The sequence below is a fragment of the Gossypium arboreum genome, chromosome 3 (assembly GCF_025698485.1).
Source record: "Gossypium arboreum isolate Shixiya-1 chromosome 3, ASM2569848v2, whole genome shotgun sequence".
Classification (NCBI taxonomy): domain Eukaryota; kingdom Viridiplantae; phylum Streptophyta; class Magnoliopsida; order Malvales; family Malvaceae; genus Gossypium; species Gossypium arboreum.
This window is the reverse complement of record NC_069072.1, coordinates 131,520,498-131,541,981: the sequence shown is the minus strand read 5'-3', so window position 1 is coordinate 131,541,981 and position 21,484 is coordinate 131,520,498. Positions and strand designations below refer to the sequence as shown.

Genomic DNA, 21,484 nt, shown 5'->3' with positions numbered 1-21,484 from the left:
GATAAAAGCCTGTCATGTTGTTCAAATTAGAGTACGAAATAAACAGCAATTAATATGAAACTCCATAATTGTCTGCCTTATTGCGGCTATTTGTTCTAACTTTTGTCAACAAAGCCTATGCCCTTTACACAAAATGCATGTAAAAACATCTTACAAGGATCTTTAAGATTTGATTCATTCACCATTAATGTTCATAACTTTTAACCTTAATTATTACATTGTGATTTAATAGTTTAAACATGTTATTAATGGATGGTGGGTCAATTGATAAATAGCTTGATGTACTTTAAGTAAGATTTTGGGTTTGATTTTTATAGATAAAAAAAAATTATTAGATTGATATTAATATCCAAAAATATGTTTATACAAATACTTCAAAAAGAAGAGTGGAAGTGAAAGATACAATTTCTTTTCTTCTTTATTATTGCTTGCTCTGTTTTCAAAAAGCATTTAGACACATTTATATAAATATTACCAAACAGCTTAAAGAGCTGTTAAAATGGAGGAAGATCGACAATTATAAAACATGAGACTGTCAAAAGTGTTTGTCTTTGTATAAGTGTCTATATATATATAGAGAGAGAGAGAGTATAAATAACAACATAACACCTCATATTGCACATTAACATGGATTGATTACACTTTAGGTAATGGGTAGACAAAGAAAATCCTAATGGGAAAGTGGACAATACATAATGTTCGTTTGTTTATTTGTTTTCGACTTTCACTCTAACTGGCCCCCCCTTTGCTTTACTGCTTTCTTGCATTTGATTCTTTCTATCATCAATCCATGTGTGCACCTATGCTTCTCAATAGGAGGATTGCTCAACTAAAGGTGATCTTCTAAAAATTGAATCAAAATGTTAAAAAGTAATATAGAGATAGTACTTATACTAGGAGTTGGATTGTATTTTGGTTCTTTTATTCAAAAAATGAATAAATTAGTCATTGTACGTTAAATTAAAGAGAAAATTGGTATTTCTATTAAAAATTTTATCCATTTCCAGGGGCGAATTTAGGGGGTTGGCAGGGGCCCCGACCCCCCCTAAAATGAAAAAATTTCCATTTTGGCTATTTAAAATTTTAAATTAGTAAAGGTAAGCCCCCTAAAAAGGATAAAAATTTTGATTTAATCTTTTAAAAATTGTATTTTTACTATCATAAAAATTACAATTTAATTTCGGCCCCTTAAAAAACATTTCTGGCTTCGCTCTTGTCCATTTCTACTGTTAAAGATCGGTCCTTATATGTCAACATAAGGTACATGAGGCACATCAAGTGTAATTGTTAGATTATATTGTCAACTATGCTAATTTTTAACAATTCAAAGGGATGAAACTTTTAACAAAAAGGACCAATATGGCCTTTGATATAATATATAATGACTAATTTGCTTCTTTTTTTTTTTTGTAGAAAGAGCGAAATGCAATTGACTCCTAATACAATAACTTTTATTATACTTTTAGTAATCAAAGATCTAATAAGTCAAATCTTCGATTCTCGATTTAATCCCTTGAACCAATAGTAATATTAGGAGCTTGAAAAGTGACCAACAAGACATACTCAAGAGCATTTAACTCAATCATCAAAGTCAGATCCATAGGTCTGAAGAATTTTATTCCATACAAAAGAGATTATAATATAAGAATAAGAAATTTCACACGCTAAAACCTTATGTTAAAAATGATAATGAGAATCAACTGAGCTAAACCCTAATTCAAGCAATGATGAAGGAGCAAATCTCATAATATGATTATGAATTTATAAAACCATGTCAAACATTTCCATTGTCAAAACATAAAAATATGTATCTAATTATATAGATAGATAGATAGATAGATAGATAGATAGATAGATGTCACATTTTGATGCTTCTCTTATCACTTAGTTTGAGGTGCATGCTGCTGCCAGCAGAAGGGCCAGGACTTGGACCCGACTGTTATGTGCTTGAAGGAGGTATCGTTGCACCTTCAGAGAAAACCAAACCAATTGATTCACTTGACGAGCTCACCGATGATGACATAACGGCAAGATCAGAGTCCTTGCCGGACCCAGAAAGAAGTTTGTGTCGTAAATCTGATGACGGAGCTAGTGCAGCAATTGTAGATCCAACAGGGATATCGGAAAGAGAAGACGTTAATGGACTGTAACTTAATTGTTCCATAGGATGATCAAATTTGCAAGCAGGTCCAAACTTGCATACTCCATGTTGTGAATAATGAGTACAATGTGGTGCCCCCTAATACCATTAATGAAAACACACAAATAAACATCAATAGGTCCTATCACAAATACATGTCGCACGTACACTTACATGCTAAGAATAAAAAATATCAATAGACATTGTTCAGGCAGATCTTAGATACTTCTATCCTAAAAAAGAAAACCTAAACACAAGAAAACTCTTACAAGTTTTTATTAGGTCTAATTCCAAGTTGGAAATGCATGAAAGGAACACAAACAACAATAATATCGCATAATCATAATCAGTTGTTGCAAAAAAAATTAAGCAAAGAAAACTCCAAGACCAATTATATGACATTTTAAGACAATTTTATTGTAGTAATGTATAATACTTGATCAAGAGATGTTACATAATTTTTTAGAACTTTTATAATATTGAAACACTTAATTTGTTATTATTGGATTTGATTTTAAACTTTAAATTTTATTTTTGTGTTTTATTTGAAATTGATGCATATATCCATCATCCGAGCTTATTATGAGTCTTAAATTTTAATTTTACTTATTCACACTAATTTATCATAAAATTTATATACACAATTTAAACAAATATTCGAATCATGTATAAAATTATAGCCAATCTAAGCTTACCAATTTCTAAATTTTTATATAATTAATTTCATTCAATAAATTTTAATCTCTTATTTAACTTAATTTTGATATTTTCATTTAACAATTATATAAAAAATTTTGTCAATTTGATCCTCATTTTTCCCAAGAATTACAAAACAATCCCTGCACTTTCAAAATTTTATGATTTAGCCCCTAAAATCCAAAATTTCACTGTTCTACAATTTAATCATTGAAAACAGAATTTATTCCTTCTGAAAACAGCCTAGAATTTCCAGATTTTACAAATCAGTCACATTTACATGAATTTCTGTATTTTTAAATTTTTACAATTTGGTCCCTATAATCTCGAATCTTATCAAACAATGTTCTCTTTTCAAATTCTCATATTCCATAATCACAAAAATTAATTTATAGCACATTTCATGAAATGCTTACCGAACGAAGGGGAAGACCTAAAGTGCTGAGGATGACATCTGATTTTGGTGCAACCACTTCAGGTGGATGATGATATTTACAAGAGGATTCAAATTTACAATCGCCTGTTTTCAGGTAATACTGACATTCAGGTTGGTTGGGTATCTCAGGAAATAACTGCTCCTTCTGATTACTACTTGAAGACCCGACACTAGATGATACAAGTTGATAAGACCTAGTATAGGCAGGCGCTGAAGGAGATAATGGTGTTCCTCCAAAAACTGACCTAGATCCGACACTGGGTTGAGTACTCGAGTTGACAAGTCCCTGCATCAGGTGCATTACAAACCTTAAAAATAAAAATTAACAATAATCATCAATGAGGTTAACGGAATAAAGTTTAAATTCTCTTACTGGATAGGGATTCCAACTTGGAAAGGAAACCATGCTTGGGGAAAGTAGCAAAGAACCATAGGGACCTTGCACATATGAGCCTGGCATTAGAGGAGGCCTTGCCATTACAACTCCATATTGTTGAGAGGAAAGGCCAGATGGTGACTGCACCGTGGAATATAATGTAGGTGTAGGAACTGGTGTAGGCATATGTGGAACTTGAGGAGTTGAAGATGGTGTCGAGACTTGCACAACAGATGATATAGGATGATGAAATCTACATGTTGCACCAAACTTACATCGCCCTGTCTTCATATAGTAAGAACACTCTTTTTCGCCCTATTTTACAATATTCTTAAACCATTAGACAAACTTAAGAAAACACATTCAAAAGATTAAGTGTTAAGTTATACAAACCAGACGTAACGGATATCCATAAGAATTCAGTGGTACATGGATAACAAAACCACCTCTCTCCTTTGGATGATGGTACTTGCAAGAAGAACCAAATCTGCATGTCCCTGTCCTCATATAGTACTGCAAATCGATAAAAATGGAAGCCATAAGCAAGCATAAAAGGAGACTTACCATATTTCCTAATATGTCAAATTAAACAAAATCTATTCACCAAACCCTAAGTCCATCATTCAAACTTAAATTGATGTGGAATTATCTTAATCTTTAAGAAGCAATGCACATTGCCGACATTGCAATCAACACACAGACCTCAAAAATTTCAAACATTAACAAAACAATATTATTAGAAGTACCTGACAAACTGGCTGGCCTGCTCTCTCTGGATACTCCCCTATGCTACTTATTCCAGGTCCCATAACCTAAGGCAGTCAATCAACACCATTATTTTTTCACATTTTTTTTCACCAATCAAAAATATATGAGCGTTGAAGTTTTTTTTTCCAAAATCAAGATTACCAATCACTCTAGATCTCATTATATTAACCAAAAACTTCTATTTTTGCCCTAAAATTAAAAACTTCGTCACTCTAAAGATCATGATCAAACAAAAAGAATCAAACCCCTTAAAGGAAACTTTCAATCAGATTAAAAACAAAGAATATATAATTCAATCAAATTATTAATATGATTTTACCATAGCACGATCATGTGGATGGTTGAACCGACACCTAGAGCCATAGCCACAAAACCCAGTCCTCAAATAGTAAATACAATCAGCTTCATTGGGTCGCTCTGGGTATGATTTTGGTTCAATCCCTAATTCCAACCTCTGAATTGGCTCTACATTAACAAAAAGAACCTTGTATCACATCCTACATTACACACACAGAGAAAAAACCTCAAATCCCAAATAAAAAATCAAAGTATCATTTACCTTCAGGCCCTGTTTCGGGTCCCGAAGATGTCCATTCCGGTTCTAGATCAGACTCAGGGCCCCACTCCATTAAATGTAAGAAAAATTAACCCAAATTATAATACGATCAAATGTATATCTGTTTATTCTTTTCTAAACAAAGAAAGATGAAGAAAAATAAAGAACAAAACCTTATAAAAGGAAGAAAAAAAAAACCTTTCTCTCTCGTTTTTTTTTTCACTTCCTTAAACTCAAAAAAAAAAGGCCTTTCTTTCTCTCATTTTTTCTTGCTTCCACTCCATTAAACTTTTTCTCTTCTTTTATCTCTCTTTTTTCTTACCATGAACATAGGCTTACCATAAATTTTTGTTTTTGTTAGTCTCCTGAATTTTTTAAAAAATTACAAAAAGAAATAAAAAATTCAATAATTAAAAAATAATAACAAAAACTAAATTAAAAGTAAAATCAAGAATATTAAGCTAAAAGTTTTCACTTACCTCCAATGCCTCTACAACAAAGATAGCTTAAAAGAAGAGAAAAGAACAAATATTCTCGATTTTTAAATTAAAAATAATACAAAAAAATATTTGGTTGAGATCGTAAGAGACGGTAGTATTTTAAAAAATAAATTTTAAGTTGACAAATTTATCACATGTCTTATTCTATCTATATAACATATAAAAATTTATTCTAAAAATTAATTAATTTTATTTAATATAATATAAATGTGTCTAATAAAAAAGGAATTTAAAATTATTGGAGGTGATGAGTTTAATTTATTTAATAATATCTTTTTAGTAAAATTTATTAAATAATATCTAAATAAATAAAAACATCTATATCAACAAAATATCCAAAATTTATTTAATAATTATGTATATCAATATCAATGCAAAATATTAAATTCACAAAAAAATACAACTAGAATGGTGGATTTTTAAAATATCAATTATTTAAGAAATATAAAAGCATGTTAAATTACTATGTTCTTGGTGCAATTATTAGGTTTAAAATTATATAAGTAGAATTTCTTTTATTAATTTAAATATATTTGTTTAACACTATTCGATATTATTTTAATTATTATGTATAAATTTGGTGTTCAAAAATAAGGGACAAATCTCAAAATTATACCTAAATTTTGATTTAATGTGTAATTTGATACATGAGTTTTGATCGGTACAATTATACATATGAAACTTTAATTACGATTCAAATATATACATGAAACTTTTATTTTGATTCAGTTATACTTATTTAAAGAAATAAATATATACAAACGAAATGGTTTAAGCCATTAATTAAATTGTTTAAATATTATTAAAATAATAACCAAATGGTTTAAAATATACCATAAGACCGTCTACTTTTCATAAATTTGAATTTAGTCTTTGTATTTCTAGAAATTTAGCTCTGTACTTTTGTATTTTAAAATTTAAGTCTAACTGCTAAAATAGTTTTAAAATTATTTTATTAAATTCAAGTTTATTTCAACGTCATTATTTTAGTTATATTGTTATCAAATGAATTTTTTTGAAATATCATGCCAACCAATTTAATAATAAAATTAATAATATTAAAATTGAATATAAAATTTTAAATTAAAAATAAAAGATCAGATTTTTATAAATAAAAGTACTAAAACTAAATTCTAAATTTAGTGAAGAGTATAAAGACCTAAATGATATTTTAACCTAACCAAAGTTCATTTTAATGAAGTGTTAGAAGACTGGGGCTTGATAATGACACCTGGTAGTATAACACTTTTTCAATGGACTAACCGTTGTTATACACGTGTCCCTTTCTTGCCCAAGTACTTTAACTTGAGATTTCGTTGCCTTACGTGTTTCATACAGAGCGTGATTTCTCGAATATTGAAAATAAGTAAATTTTATAAATATTCACTTAATTTTTAGTGCATTTCTATTTTAATTATCTAGATTTAATTTTTATATTAATTACTAATTTAATATTTTGGTCATTTATTGGCATAATAAATTTTTTTTCAATATTTATAAATTTTATCAATTTAATCATAGTTGTAAATTTAACTTTTAATTTTACTCATTCTATTAATTTAGTATTGATTCTTAAAATAAAAATATTAAAAAATTTAAAAATAAAAAATTTTTAAATTTTTTGATAAAAACATAATATTTTATAAAAATACAGATTATAAAATATTTATAAATAAATGAATATATGCTTTTCCCTATTTTAACATGGCATTTATTTATTAAAATAATAATTTTATAAATAAAATAATTTAATAGTAAAATTATGAAGAAGATTTAACGAAATTCAGTTTTTTTTTCTTTTTTCAACATTAACGATCATTATGTTTTGGTTGTGTATAAAATTACAGTTTGAGGTTGAAAAATGTAAAAATCAATGTATTTAGGTTATTGCTCATAATGAGTTTGTTGTGTTTGAAATTATACCTGAGGGTAGGCATGATTGGAAATATATAGGTGAGGATAAGGTCTTTGAGATTTAGATAGTAAAGATAATGTGATGGTGGTTAGTTAAAAAAAAAATTAGGCAGACTATACCCATAGTCACTAAACTATTAGTAAATTTACATTTTAGTTACTCAACTTAAGAAAGTTGCAAAATAGTCATTAAACTATTTAAAAGTTCTTATTTAAGTTATTAGGTTGTTAAAATCGTTATTTTGTAGTCTTTTTTTTTTGTTTGATAATTAGGGGTGAGGAATGGGGTTGTTTAAGCTTGAACTCAAGCTCTCATGCCTATAACATAGTACTCTTGCCACTAAGCCAAGAGGTTGTTGGTTTTTATGGCCTTCTTTATTTGCACCGCCTACAACAATTGAAAGTTTCCTTTCTTATTCTCTTCTACATTTTATTTTTTTCATGAAACAAATTTGAAAGTCACAAACCTATGAACCAAAATGCAAACAATTTTCTTCCGCATTCTCCAACACTAAACGTTAAACCAGTTTGGATATAAGGTATGTAACATATTCTTCTACTTGTTAATGGGTACTAATCCATGTATTAATAGTCAAATTGTTACTTAATGCTCACTAGCTATACTTTTAAAATAAAAAAAAAACTTAACACTTAATGACTTGAATAAAAACTTTCTTATAATTCAATAATCATTTTATTATTTTTAAATAAATTAATTAAAATATAAATTTATTAATAATTTAGTAATTTTTTACGTGCAGTTTTCCTAAAAATACTATGATAACAATTTAACTTCCAAAAAGAAAACAAAAAGCTGAGATTTTCTTTCCTAAAAAATAAGTGACGTCTAGGATCAGTTTTCAAGTCATCTATCCTATGGAGAACCGACGCAGGCGGTGGAAGAGGGGAAGATAGTGAAGGAAGGTCACCGGATCAATGGATAAACAGGTAAAAGTACATTTTGTTGGACTTGGACAAGTTTTGAGTCTTTTGGCCACATGTGGCCAACTTTATAAGATTTTATCCATGGCTATGGTAAACCGTATCTTATCAACCAAATGTAGATTCAATTTGATGGCTTCTTTAAAATAAATTATACTATTTCTTCTAAAAAAAACAAATTAAACTATTTCAGTTACATGGTAAGAAATTACATATTTTTAAGTAAAATTTTGAATTTTAATTTTGTGAATGAGAAAACAATATTAAAATTTAATTTGTCGTCTAAAGATTTAGCTTAGATTAACTTTGAGTTTAATCGAGATTTAATATAATCACTAGATATTGAATAGTCTCAAAAAATACTTTCTCGGTTTAAGTGCCTATGAGTAAGGGGGGATTTGTTTATGAATTAGGGTAATTTGTTTTTATTATTATGTTGATGGTGTATTTTTACCTTGGTTAAAATATGTCATAGGTTTTTGTATTCTTTACAAATTTAGAATTTAGTCTATATACTTTTATTTTTAGTAATTTAATCCTTCTACTTTTCAGATTTCAAGATTCGACCAAATTTTTAATCTTGTTAAATTTCTTTTGTTAAATTTATTGGTGTGATATTTTGAAATTTAAATAAAAAAGCTTACTTTGTAGCCATGTAACTAAAAAATGATTTTGTAATGAACGTGAAATTTAAAAAAATCAATAGCATTAATGAGTTAAATTTGAATTTTGAAATTTGTAAAGTAAATGCCTAAATTCTAAATTTGTGAATAATATAGGACCTATGACATATTTTAACTTTTACTTTTTATATATTACAAATTTTTATATTTCCTATAATTAAATTTGAATAAAAATATTACATATAAAATTAATTTAATTTAGCTTAATAATTCCATAACTTTTAAATTGTTGTAATAACAATAATATTTATTAAACTAATACTCAATCAATTAAAAATTGAATTAATATAAAGCATATAAATTTTATAAATGAAATCAGTAATACTCATATTCTTTTTATTTTTAAAAGTAATAATTTTTTCTTAATTATGAAAGAGTAGCCGATTAGACATGTCAGCCTCATTTCCATGATGATTAATTATTTATAGTAGCCCAAAGGTAACACAATTATGAGCTACTCTATCAAAATTCTTTCTTTCAATTAATTTAATGGGCATTTCAATTGTTTAAGCAAAGATTGGACAATACCATTTAATAAAAGTTGGAACAAATTTGTTTAAGATTAGTACAAAAAGACAAGACGTTTAATCATGTTTTAATATTAACAATGAACACATGTTTTGCTTTGTTAATAACATTATTAGTGAATACCAAGTTGTTGTCTTTTCTCAAATCAAAATCAACCAACACATTTATTTTGTTTAAAATATTTACTTAACTCACTTTCATTTGGCCTAATTTTTGCCATGGTAGTTTTGCAATGAAAAGCTCAAGCCATTAAAATTTTAAAATTTTTAAAATTATTCAAATTATATTATGTAATAAGTTTTAAAAAACATTTATTAATTATATTTAATAATTAAGGAATAAATATTTAACATATATATATACAAGCTTTAGTTCAGTTGATACTATTACTATTATAACAATTAAAATAACATAGGTTCAAGCATGTTTAAACATATTTTTCCTTTTATTTAAGAGTTGAGGAGGAATTATAAGTAGAAGTAGGCATTGTATATATAAAAATTTGATTTAATGAAATTATGAGTAAATTGAAAAAATCAATTACTTAATTACATGTGTCGATACCATTTTTATTTTGAAAAACGGGATCGACTTTAAAACAAGGTATGAAATCGCCACCAATCATTTTTGTTTAGGTATGATCGGGTCACCCTGTGATCGATCATTTTAGTACAGCATTTTGGTTTATTAAAACAACGTTTTTGGACTGCAAAAAACTAGAGAACGGATTCGGGAGTTGGTTACGCGCGAGGAAGGATTAGCACCCTCGCAATGCCCAAAATTGGTATCGTATTGATCAATTAACATCCTAACGTTGAAAACTTGAAAAGATCTTAAAATACAATTCCTTTAAAAATATTGTTTGGATAACTTGAATTGGATATTGAGATTCTCTCATTCAGAAGGAATAAAATATTATACCCAGCACATTAGGACACAACATTTCGAACCCTCGATACAAGATTATCTCATGATTTCCAAAACTCGTACATTTGAAATTTTAAAAGGATATTTGGCTATTTGGTCAAACGGTGGATCGAAACCCAGTACGGTAGGGTACGATTCCTCAAATTTTCAAACACGAAATATTGCCTCATTTTAATTTAAGAAAACATGGATGAAATTTCAAAAGGATATTCAGTTATTCGGTTGAACGAAAAATCGAAACCCAACACAGTAGGGCACGATTTCTCGAACTCCAAACACGAAATATTTCCTTATTTTGAGAGGTTTTTTAAAATGAGGATGATTATGAAAGCGATCTAAAGTATATAAAATAATTTAAAAAAATTAGTATCCATTCAAGATAAAATAATATATGGAACTCTTTAAAAATAATATATAGACAATTCAAAATATATAATGTGTAAAAAAGTTTGAAATACATAATATATGAAAATATTAAAGTAAATAATGTATAAAAATTTGAAATGAGCATTATATAAAAAGTTAGAATAGATAATAACAAAAATGTAAAATAAATAAATGAATAAATAGAATGTTAATAACAAGAGTAAAAACATATATAAAAAGAATAATAATGAAAATAATATTAGTATATAAATAGAAATAAAAATATAATAAATAGAAATATAATAATAGTAGAAATATAAATAGATAAATAAAATTAGATAAATAATAATAGTATTAGAATAACAAAATAAATATAAATAGGAACATAATAATAATAGCCATAATATATTAAATTAGTTAATTTTATAATAAAATAGCGAAAATAAAAAAAGATTAAATCGAACCTTAAAGCAAAATTCTGGGGCAAATAAAAAATAAATAAAAGGAAATGGACCAATTTGAATGTGCGAATAACAAAGAGGGACCAAAAGGGAAATAATCCACACCCTCCAAAACACACAGCTTCAAAGAAGACCAAAATGTAGTCAAAACAAACTTTAGGGCCAAAATTAAGAATAATGAAAACTTAATTGCAAAACAATAAAAAAACGAAAGGGTTAAAAGCAATTGGACAAATTTAGAAAAAACAAAGAAGTTGAAATGAAATGGACAAAATTCCCACGTAATTGAAAGAGAAAAGAAAATAATTCAATTACAATGGAAATAGGAAAAGAGAGAATAATCCAATTCCAAATTGAAGTAGGAATCCCCAAAAGTACCCATTCTCAAAGAACAAAATACCCCTATTTATATGCATAGGGTTTACTAAAAATAGCCTAACTAATTTAATAATAAAATAAAATAAAATAAAATAAAAATAATATCTTCCTATTTTTAGCCTTTTACCAAGTCAACAAAATTTGATAACCCCTTGGCTTTCTCCATCTTTTTTATTTGGCCATAATTTAATGATTGTCTTTCAATTTGGCCTTTTTTTACTTGTTTTCGACCGATTGCATCCTTTGATTTCGGTTATTATTTTTTTCAGGCCCAGGCCAAAATTGGCTTATTACAACTGCCACTTTTTGCTCATTGTCGTGTAACGAGAATGGAGCAAAGACTATAAAAGGGCCAATTTTGTCCTGCTGAGTCTCGACTTCTTAATGCTTCCTTTCTTCAGGTAGCCTCAATTGCAACTTCAGGAAGGTGAGACTTATATCTTCGACTAAAGTTTCAAGGGGAAGAGACTTGTAGCTTTGATTTACTCTCTTGGAACTTAAAGAGGATAAAATCTGGTAATCTTCAGTCTGCTCCACTATTGCTTAGGGAGATAAGATCTGTAATTTTCAGCCTGTTTCCCTATTGCTTAGGGGGATAAGGCTCACCATCTTCGATCTGCTCCCCTATTGCTTAGGGAGATAAGATCTGTAATTTTCGGCTTGTTTCCCTACTGCTTAGGGGGATAAGGCTCACTGTCTTCAATCTGCTCCGCTACTACTTAGGGAGATAAGATCTTTAATTTTTGGCCTGTTTCCCTACTGCTTAAGGGGATAAGGCTCACTGTCTTCGATCTGCTCCGCTACTGCTTAGGGAGATAAGATCTGTAATTTTCAGTCTGTTTACCTACTGCTTAGGGGGATAAGGCTCACCGTCTTCGATCTGCTCCACTACTGTTTAGGGAGATAAGATTTGTAATTTTCAGCCTGTTACCCTACTGCTTAAGGGGTTAAAGCTCACCATCTTCGATCTGCTCCACTACTGCTTTAGGGAGATAAGATCTGTAATTTTTAGCCTGTTACCTTACAACTTAGGGGGTTAAGGTTCACTGTCTTCGATCTGTTTCACTACTGCTTAGGGAGATAAGATCTGTAATTTTCAGCCTGTTACCCTACTGCTTATGGGGTTAAAGCTTACCGTTTTTGATCTGCTCTACTACTGCTTAGGGAGATAAGATCAGTAATTTTCAGCTTGTTACTCTACTGCTTAGGGGTTAAGGCTCGTATCTTCAACCTGCTCTCTTGCTACCTCAGAGAGATAAGGCCGGTGGCTAAAATCTACTCCATAGCCGATACATGGAGATAAGATCTGTAATTTTCAGCCTATTACCCTACTGCTTAGTGGGTTAAGGCTCGCATCTTCAACCTGTTCTCTTGTTACCTCAGAGAGATAATGCCGGTGACTAAAATCTGCTCCATAGCCGATACATGGAGATAAGACTCGCCATTTCAGATCTGCTCCATAGTCGATACATAGAGATAAGATCTGTATTTTTCAGCCTGTTACTCTACTACTTAAGGGGTTAAGGCTCGTATCTTCAACCTGCTCTCTTGCTACTTCAGAGAGATAAGGCCGTTGGCTAAAATCTGCTCCATAGCTGATACATGGAGATAAGACTCGCCATTTCTGATCTACTCCATAGCCGATACATAGAGATAAGATTTGTAATTTTCAACATGTTACCCTATTGCTTAGGGGGTTAAGGCTCGTATCTTTAACCTGCTCTCTTGCTACCTCAGAGAGATAAGGCTGGTGGCTAAAATCTGCTCTATAGCCGATACATGGAGATAATATCTGTAATTTTTTAGTCTGCTCTGCTACAACTTCAGGGAGATAAGACTAGTGAATTCATCGATGTCGCTACACTGTCCTCTTGGGAACATACCCTGTAGACTCGGTTCCATATGTCTATGTTTATGCCAAATGATTTGGATGCTATGATCAAAATGTATCAGATGCTCCTAACCAAATGTGCTATGAATGATATGAATGTAGAAATGTCATGAGAATTATTCTTTTTTTAAAAGCTTAAAGTGTCATCACTCGTTATTCATCAGAGTTTTATCATTGTCGTATTATGCTACCTTTTATTCAGCTAGTATTTTCTGACAGAAAACCCATAGAAACAATCCATTTTACTCAACTGGTTTGCCTCATTTTAACTTTAGGGTCCATTTCACTGTACTTCTGGGACATAAGGTTTGTACCTTCTTCAAACCCTTCCCCGCAACTCTGGAATATAGAATCCGGATCTTTCATCAATTTGGCCTATTATACCATTTCCCAAGTGTCATGGCCTATTATACCATTTCACCATTTTTCTTTCTCTTAAATGATCCCCTTTTATGCTTGGGTTGATCATTATTTGTCGAGGTTGTATCACCGACGCCATATCTTGTGCTTTGTTCAACTGATATCTTTGACAAAAAATCTGAAGAGATAGTCACAATTTAGACTCCTCTTTCTCAAACCTTTCCAACCTTTAGGTTTGGTAAGTTCTAAACAAAATTCTTGTTTCAGGTTCTTATACCCTTTAGAAACTTTTTAGAGTAATATGCATAACTTCTTTTGTGAAAGTTTTATTAGTCCATTAATTATTATTTCAATGTAAAATGCTTAAAAAAGATTAAAACAATGGACCAGAAAGAAATTAGGAGCATAGCTCGAAACAAATAAGTTAATCAAAGATAACAAATATAATAAGAAGAAAATTTATTGAGACGTATCTTGAAAAGAACAAAGTAATCAAAGATAACAAATTTAAAATGGGCAAAATGGAAAGCTAGGTAACCCAGATATTGTAGCTTTAGCTTCTCTGTACCAACCTCTTGAGGACCATTTTGAGCCCAATCTGTGTTTAGGGAATCTGGAGTACTTTTTCGATACCCTAAGACGTAGCATACTTCTTTATCGTTAATTCAGGCGTAGCAAGACTATTGTATGCCCTATTTTGATCCAAATCTGAGCCGTCCTTTTCAGGTTTTCAACTCAAATCCCCTTTGGCCTCAAGGCGCTCTTTGTGGGTTTTCGCCTTGGCCTATCCTGTTTTTTTTTTTTTTCTCTTATTTTTTTGAAACTATTAACTATGACTGAATCTGAGTTTACCGGAGTGGGCAGGTCCTTACCATCCATCTCGATCAATATCAATGCTCCTCTAGAATAGGTATTCTTTACTACATAAGGCCCTTCCCAGTTTGGCATCCACTTTCCTCAGAAGTTCTTTTGTGTAGGAATGATCTTCTTTAATGACAAGTCCCTCTTATAGAATCATTTAGGGCAGACCCTTTTTGTCATAAGCTCGTATCATTCATTTTCTGGTGCATTGGAACATGACGGATAACTTTCAACCTTCTTTTTAAATTCAACTGACTATATCAGGATTGGATTTAGTTCTGACAAGACTTAGAGAAAAAGAATCTCGACCTCAATAAGCAAAATCACTTTCATAAATCAATAAGGAAAGTGCTGCCCCGGCGAATGTCCTGACCGACGTTCGATAAGCATAGAAGGTGAATGGTGACTTCTATACCAATATTTACAAGTCTCGGTCTTTTTCCCATGATCTTTTTTTCTTTGTTTTTTGCCGCCTCTACTGCGCCATTTATTTTTGGGTGATATGGTGTCTGGTCCTGAACATACTGCAATCTTTTAATATTGTGCAGTTGTACATAATCCTTTCTGGCATTTTTTGGTCGACATTTTTTTTTGTTTGATGACTATTGACTTTGTAATATTGGCATATGAAGCGACCTTCACCCACTTTGCTAAGTAATCAACGATCGCCAAGATGAATCAATGTATATTAGATGAGAATGTCCTGATAACATCCATGCCCCACATATAGAAAATCTGTAAAGAAATAGAGATGGCGCATAAGTTTTGTCTTCCGGCATAACTGATTCAATCACCTTCTATGGTGGATCAACAGTACCCGAACCTCATGATTAACCTGGCTAACGTAAAACCATTAGCATATGTCTTTTGAGCATTCTATAGCATCCTTATGTTTTAGTAGCCTAGGCATATCTTGATGTGATCATGTGAAAACATCTTTGAATTGGGAATAACCCAATGATGTCTCACTTTGTCCTTGTGGTGAGCTAGGCTTCGACCTTCATCTCTTTCCTAGGCTCGCAATGTCCACTGACCCTTTGTTAGTATAGTATCTGTTTTTTATCCTGTTCTACCATTCTTAACAAATTAGGACATAGACTACAATCTCTGTCATCTTCAAAGTCTTGAGATCCGCTTAAACACACATCTCACCCTAAAAGGGAGTCAGTTACAGCGTTACTCATGTCGTTGATATCTGGGGACCTATTGTAGGTGTAGAGGCATATTTCCAAAGAATAAATGATTCTAAGGATGATTATTTGTATGATATGATCACGAATAAAGAATAAAAGAATATTTAGAAGATAGTCCAAAGAAAAAAATAATGTATACTATGAAATGGAAAAATGAAAGAGTATTTGCTTGACAAGATGCATTTTATTAAAATAAAAATTCTAGATACAAGCCTATGTCACAAAAGGATTCTTACTGCCTCTAGGCTTAAAGTAACAAGCGTGTTTTGAATATTACTCTAGATTAGCTCTAAAAATATAGAGATCTCTTCCACAGTCCCATTGTTCAAAACATTCCTAAGTATGCAAGGATATGGAAACTTTTATTCCCCAATTCTCTCTTCAGATATGTCATTCAGATTCCCCAATATTCTTTTCTTTTTTGACTTGTTCAAGGCATCGCAAACCTTTTGCCCCCTCTTTCAAATATCTCATTTACTCCATTGTCAAAACGATTAAGGAGTCTTCAAACTTCACAATTCCTATACTGATGAGCCTTTTGACTAGATTTTTGACTCCGTTATTCACGCATGATATTTACATTGAGTGTTTGCGTCATACCATTTGAGGTATGGGGGTTGCAATGGTTCTAAGTAGATAGGGGATACAACGTGCGCATCAAATAGACTTTTGTACAGCTCCCAGTACATTATTGGAATGAGAGTAAACTAGAGCTTCTTTGTTTTATTTTGTATTGGGCTCTTGTCTTGATGAAGCTTACTGGCCCCGTGACCATCGTTCTCAGTTGATTTACCGTGATTGGTTTTCCATAACCCACGCTCACATTGCTAACATCGTTTTCTCTCTTTTTCGAGGCTGACCTCCTGGTGCTTTCCTCAGCCTTTATCTTTTCACATCTTACCGTATTCTCTATCATTTCACCGGAGATCACTATGTCCATGAAACTCTTAGTTAGGCCTCCCAGCATGTGATTAATAAAGGGTGCTTTCAGAGTATTAATGAAGAACATGGTCGTTTCTTTTTCCAACAATAGTGGTTGGACTTGTTTAGCAACTTCCATCCATCTCTGGGCATATTGCCTAAAACTTTCACTCAATTTTTTCTCCATATTCTATAATGCGATCCTGTCAGGCGCTATGTCCGTCACATGGCCGTACTGCTTCATGAAGGCCTGTGCTAAGTCTTTCCATGATTTAACTTGGGTGCGATTCAACTGATTATACCATTTGGCCACAGTCCAAGATAAACTATCTTGGAAACAGTGAATCAATAACTGATCATTACTGACATGACCAATCATCCTCTAACAAAACATTGTGATATGGCCCTGAGGGCAGCTGGTTCCATTGTATTTCTCAAACTCTGGTGTTTTGAACTTCGGATGGAGCACTAGATCCGGAACCAAACTTAACTCCTTAGCATCCATACCACACTGATAATCAGCACTTTCCAGTGCCTTGAACTTCTCTACCAACTATATGTATTGGTCTTCCAGTTGCTTTGGGAATTCTGCTCTTGCCTTTCCTGCTTTCGCTGCATCACCGAGGTCAGGGTCTATAGGATTTGCCCGATTTTCTTCGGGGTTAGAACACGAGCCCATTGGGACATTTATCAGTGCTGAAGTACCAGTCTGATATTGGGGTTTGATATCGACAGACACCCCTTGTGGTGGTACTGAGGTATTTGTTGGAGTGAAACCTGGAGGGTAAGTAAGGATCTCACTGTTATCCTCAGTATTGACCATGGGACTCTTCCCTTTTTCTGGCCCTCTGAGCAGTGACTGAGTTAGCTGATTCATCATGTCCTTCTGCGATTCTAGCATTTGATTTTTAATATCCTGCTAAATCTTGGCCAGTCGCTCTTGCATCTGTGCTTGCAGCCTATCTTGCATTTCTTTCTGCATTTGTTCCAGTTTTTCCAGCTTTTGATCCATAACTTTAGTTTTTCTCCGTGTGTTGTAGTGATTTTCCAAGGTAATTATAACACAATTTCTAATTAATTAGGGTTCTCTTGTAAAGTTTAATGCACATGATGCAATGCAATGCAAATGTATGGAATGAATGCAAAATAAAGTAAGACGTTGATTCTGAATTCAATTCTATTTGAACAACTTTTTTAGAAAGCAAATTCCTTTACATAAAACGAATTACATATGCGACTTTGCCATCATATTCCAGGCAATCCCTTTTTCTGTAAAAGTCAAACCATGCAAACTTCCAATAGATACCTCCACTAGCTCATTTTTTGCTTAATCCGGGTAGTGACTTGTTACTCACTTATCCTCGCGATGCTTGTTAGCTCCTTTAAGAAAGTCAGGACGTGACTGCTCTCAAATAATCTTTATTGACTTGAATCCTCAGGTAAAGTCCTGTTTTCCTCCGCGAACTATCAGCCTTCTTCGGTTGTGTTTACTTGGACCATATTCAGACAACCGTATTATAATCCACTTTATCAAGAAATTCATTTTCTTATGACAAACTGTTCTATTTAGCAATCAAATATGAATCAACACCACCTTTTTATGATGATATAATGCAATGCAGTCATAAACAAAACAAAACACGTTAGCATAGGAGGAAAAAAAAACAATATAGGAGAGCTACTTGGGTAACCGCTAGGGTTTGGAGTGACTCTACCTGGGGTTGGGCTCTTAAGGCTCACTATATGCGGTTTGTATAACACCACCTTAACCCCGTCCCGTCTTTGGAACAGGATTACGAAGCATTACCAGTCTTTACAATACTTTTATGCATTAAACGGGCATATATTGATTATTATAAACATTTGAATCCAACCAGGGTTCGATCAGAAGCTTGTAAAAATTTTCGTGAAACTTAAAAATTCCCTTTTTTGAGCAGTGTCACATGCCTGTGTGACCTAGAAGACACGCCCGTGTACCCTTCTTACACTTCCGTGTGGGAACACCGTGTTGTTTTTCTTTAGAATCTATTAATTTTGTACGACCAACGCACACGCCCTTGCGCGAGCCGTGTGTCTCACACGATCTGATCACACGTCCATGTGACCAGACCGTGTGGACCTATGATGAGTTTCGTTTTGCAAGTTACTAACCCTGTAAAAACTTAAGCTTTAAGATAACATTTTTACCGACTCTTAACATGATTAAAACTCGATTAAACATATTTAATGCTAACCTAACTTGACAATAAAACATTCAACCAATTTACTCTCAGTGGTATCATAGTCTAGATTAACTTAAATTTTTTGTATACAATCTTAAACAACCTACTTATATTAACTTTCAAGCATGCATATTTCATTTTATGACCTAACATCTTTAAACCATTCTTGAACATTTTTACTCTATTAACTTAATAGCCTAGGTACATGCCATTATCAACAATTAATATATTTTACCTTGTTAAGTTCGGGATCGGCTTAGGATGCTGATTCGATGATCTTTCTTTAGCTTAACCTACGCACGGAAACAATTGTACGTTGAGTATAAACTCAGTGGTATTTCTATAAACTAAATACTTAATAGTATATATAAAAAAATTATAACATTTCCTTAAATCATGCAACTTTTACAGTAATTTCATAAATCAATAAAACAATAATATTTGTCATTCATATATGTATTCCAGCTTTAGCTTTTAGCTTTACAGTCTTTATATTTCAATCACTTAACTTCACTTTATAACTTATAAATTTTACCATTTAATTCGGTCTACATTCGTTATCCATTAATACATAATAGTCAATATTTATCAACCAATTTATTGGTTTCATACAAAACATTCAGTCATTCATCAACAATTAATTATACTATTATAATCATTTCTTCAGTAGTATTCAGTTACTCTATAACAGTCAGTTATACAATAACAGTCATTTATTCAGTAACAGTCAATTATTCCGTAGCAAACAGTCTTTAATATATTTTAGTTACCCCTATTAACATGATTCAGACCTGGACGGATACACGAATCCAAATCCAATCCACACACCAGGGATATAATACAGTGTTTCATTGGCCGAAGCCGGAATACACCACAACGGTAACAGTAACAGTAACAGTAACAGTCACAGTAATTGTACACAAAGTACCTCATCGGAACGAATCCGGAACAGTCACAGTCTGGCGACACATAAAGTGTCTCATCAACACAGAGTCGGAATATCCCTAATTCCACTGATCTTATGGCATGCCAACTATATCCGATTAGCCCGACATTGTTAATAGGGATTTCAGTCAACTTCCAATTTTTAATTTCCCTTTATAATTTAATTTTACTTCATTTCAATACTTTTCCATATCAAATCACATGTAATTCAATTTAAATACAACATACATTTTAATTCATTTTTCCAATAATCACACATTCAAATATTTCATACTTTAATTACTTGTCACATATCAATCATGATACAACAATTAATAATCAAATTCAATAAATTATAGAACATTATAATTCTTACCTTAGCATTTCCATTCTCAAGCAATTCAAATATTAACATAACAATTAAGTTTAGTTTATAGAAATACAAACCGTAATTCTTGAGTCCACTCGATATCCTCGTCCATTTTCTTTTTCCCTTTCCTCAATGACACTTTCGGCGCTATATTAGCTACGGAAAAATTAACACAACATTTAAGATTATTAATATCATATTCTCTAATTTTCCATGTAACTTTTTCATAAATTCCATTTTAGTTCTATCATCATAACTTTTCTTTTTCTTCAAAATTAACCTAGTTTTCATCTTTATACTTACTTTAAAGTAATTTCCAGCTTTTAATATTCAACATAAAACTTCAATTTTGAATTCCCTTTAATTTAATTCTTACTATGTCAAAACTTAATTCTCTCTTTACGATTTAATCCTTATATCATTTCTAACTTGAATTTCTATCAATTTAGCCTTTAATTCATCTTTTTATTCAACATGAACAATATTTAGAAATCTAATAACTTTCAAAATATCAACTTAATTTCATCAAAACTTTGTTCTAAAACTTTTAAAACATCAAAATTAAGTAAAAAGGGCTAAATTGACTTACCTATTAAAGTTTAAAGCTTTAAAACCTTGATTTTCCCTTTTCTCCCTTTCTTTCTTTCTTTCCTTTCTTTCTCCCCTGTTCTTCTCTATTTCGTTTGTTTTGTTTTTCTTTTTTCTTTTCTTTTTCATTTCTTTTATTTCATTTATTTCTTTATTTCATTTCTTTATTTTATTATTAAACTATTATAATATTTATTATTTATACATGTGTATATTTATTAATACACATGTATTCATTTATCACCTTACACTTTTCATAACTTTTATTTATTTAATTAATTAATATAAAATAATATTAATATAATATATTTTAATTATTATTATTTTACTTATATAATAAGTAAATACACATGTATAATACATGTGTACCATTTATATTTGTACACATTTAACTTATTTTAATCATATATTTGTCACCCTTTTTGGCTTATTTGCTTATTTAGTCCCTTCACTTTTCTTTATTCTATAATTAAACTTTCACTC

The 21,484-nt window shown here is 31.0% G+C and overlaps 1 protein-coding gene across 1 annotated transcript; it reads right to left on the bottom strand.

The window, feature by feature from the left end:
* Positions 1 to 1,576: 1,576 nt before the first annotated feature.
* LOC108481365 (zinc finger CCCH domain-containing protein 34-like) lies at positions 1,577 to 5,298 on the bottom strand. Its single transcript, XM_017784507.2, has 7 exons — positions 4,976 to 5,298; positions 4,736 to 4,881; positions 4,395 to 4,460; positions 4,042 to 4,161; positions 3,646 to 3,963; positions 3,253 to 3,558; positions 1,577 to 2,239 (listed from the first exon to the last, which is right to left on the bottom strand). The coding sequence occupies exons 1-7, from the start codon at positions 5,043 to 5,045 to the stop codon at positions 1,940 to 1,942; spliced, it is 1,326 nt and encodes a 441-aa protein (XP_017639996.1). The 5' UTR covers positions 5,046 to 5,298; the 3' UTR covers positions 1,577 to 1,939.
* Between the last annotated feature and the right edge of the window lie 16,186 nt (positions 5,299 to 21,484).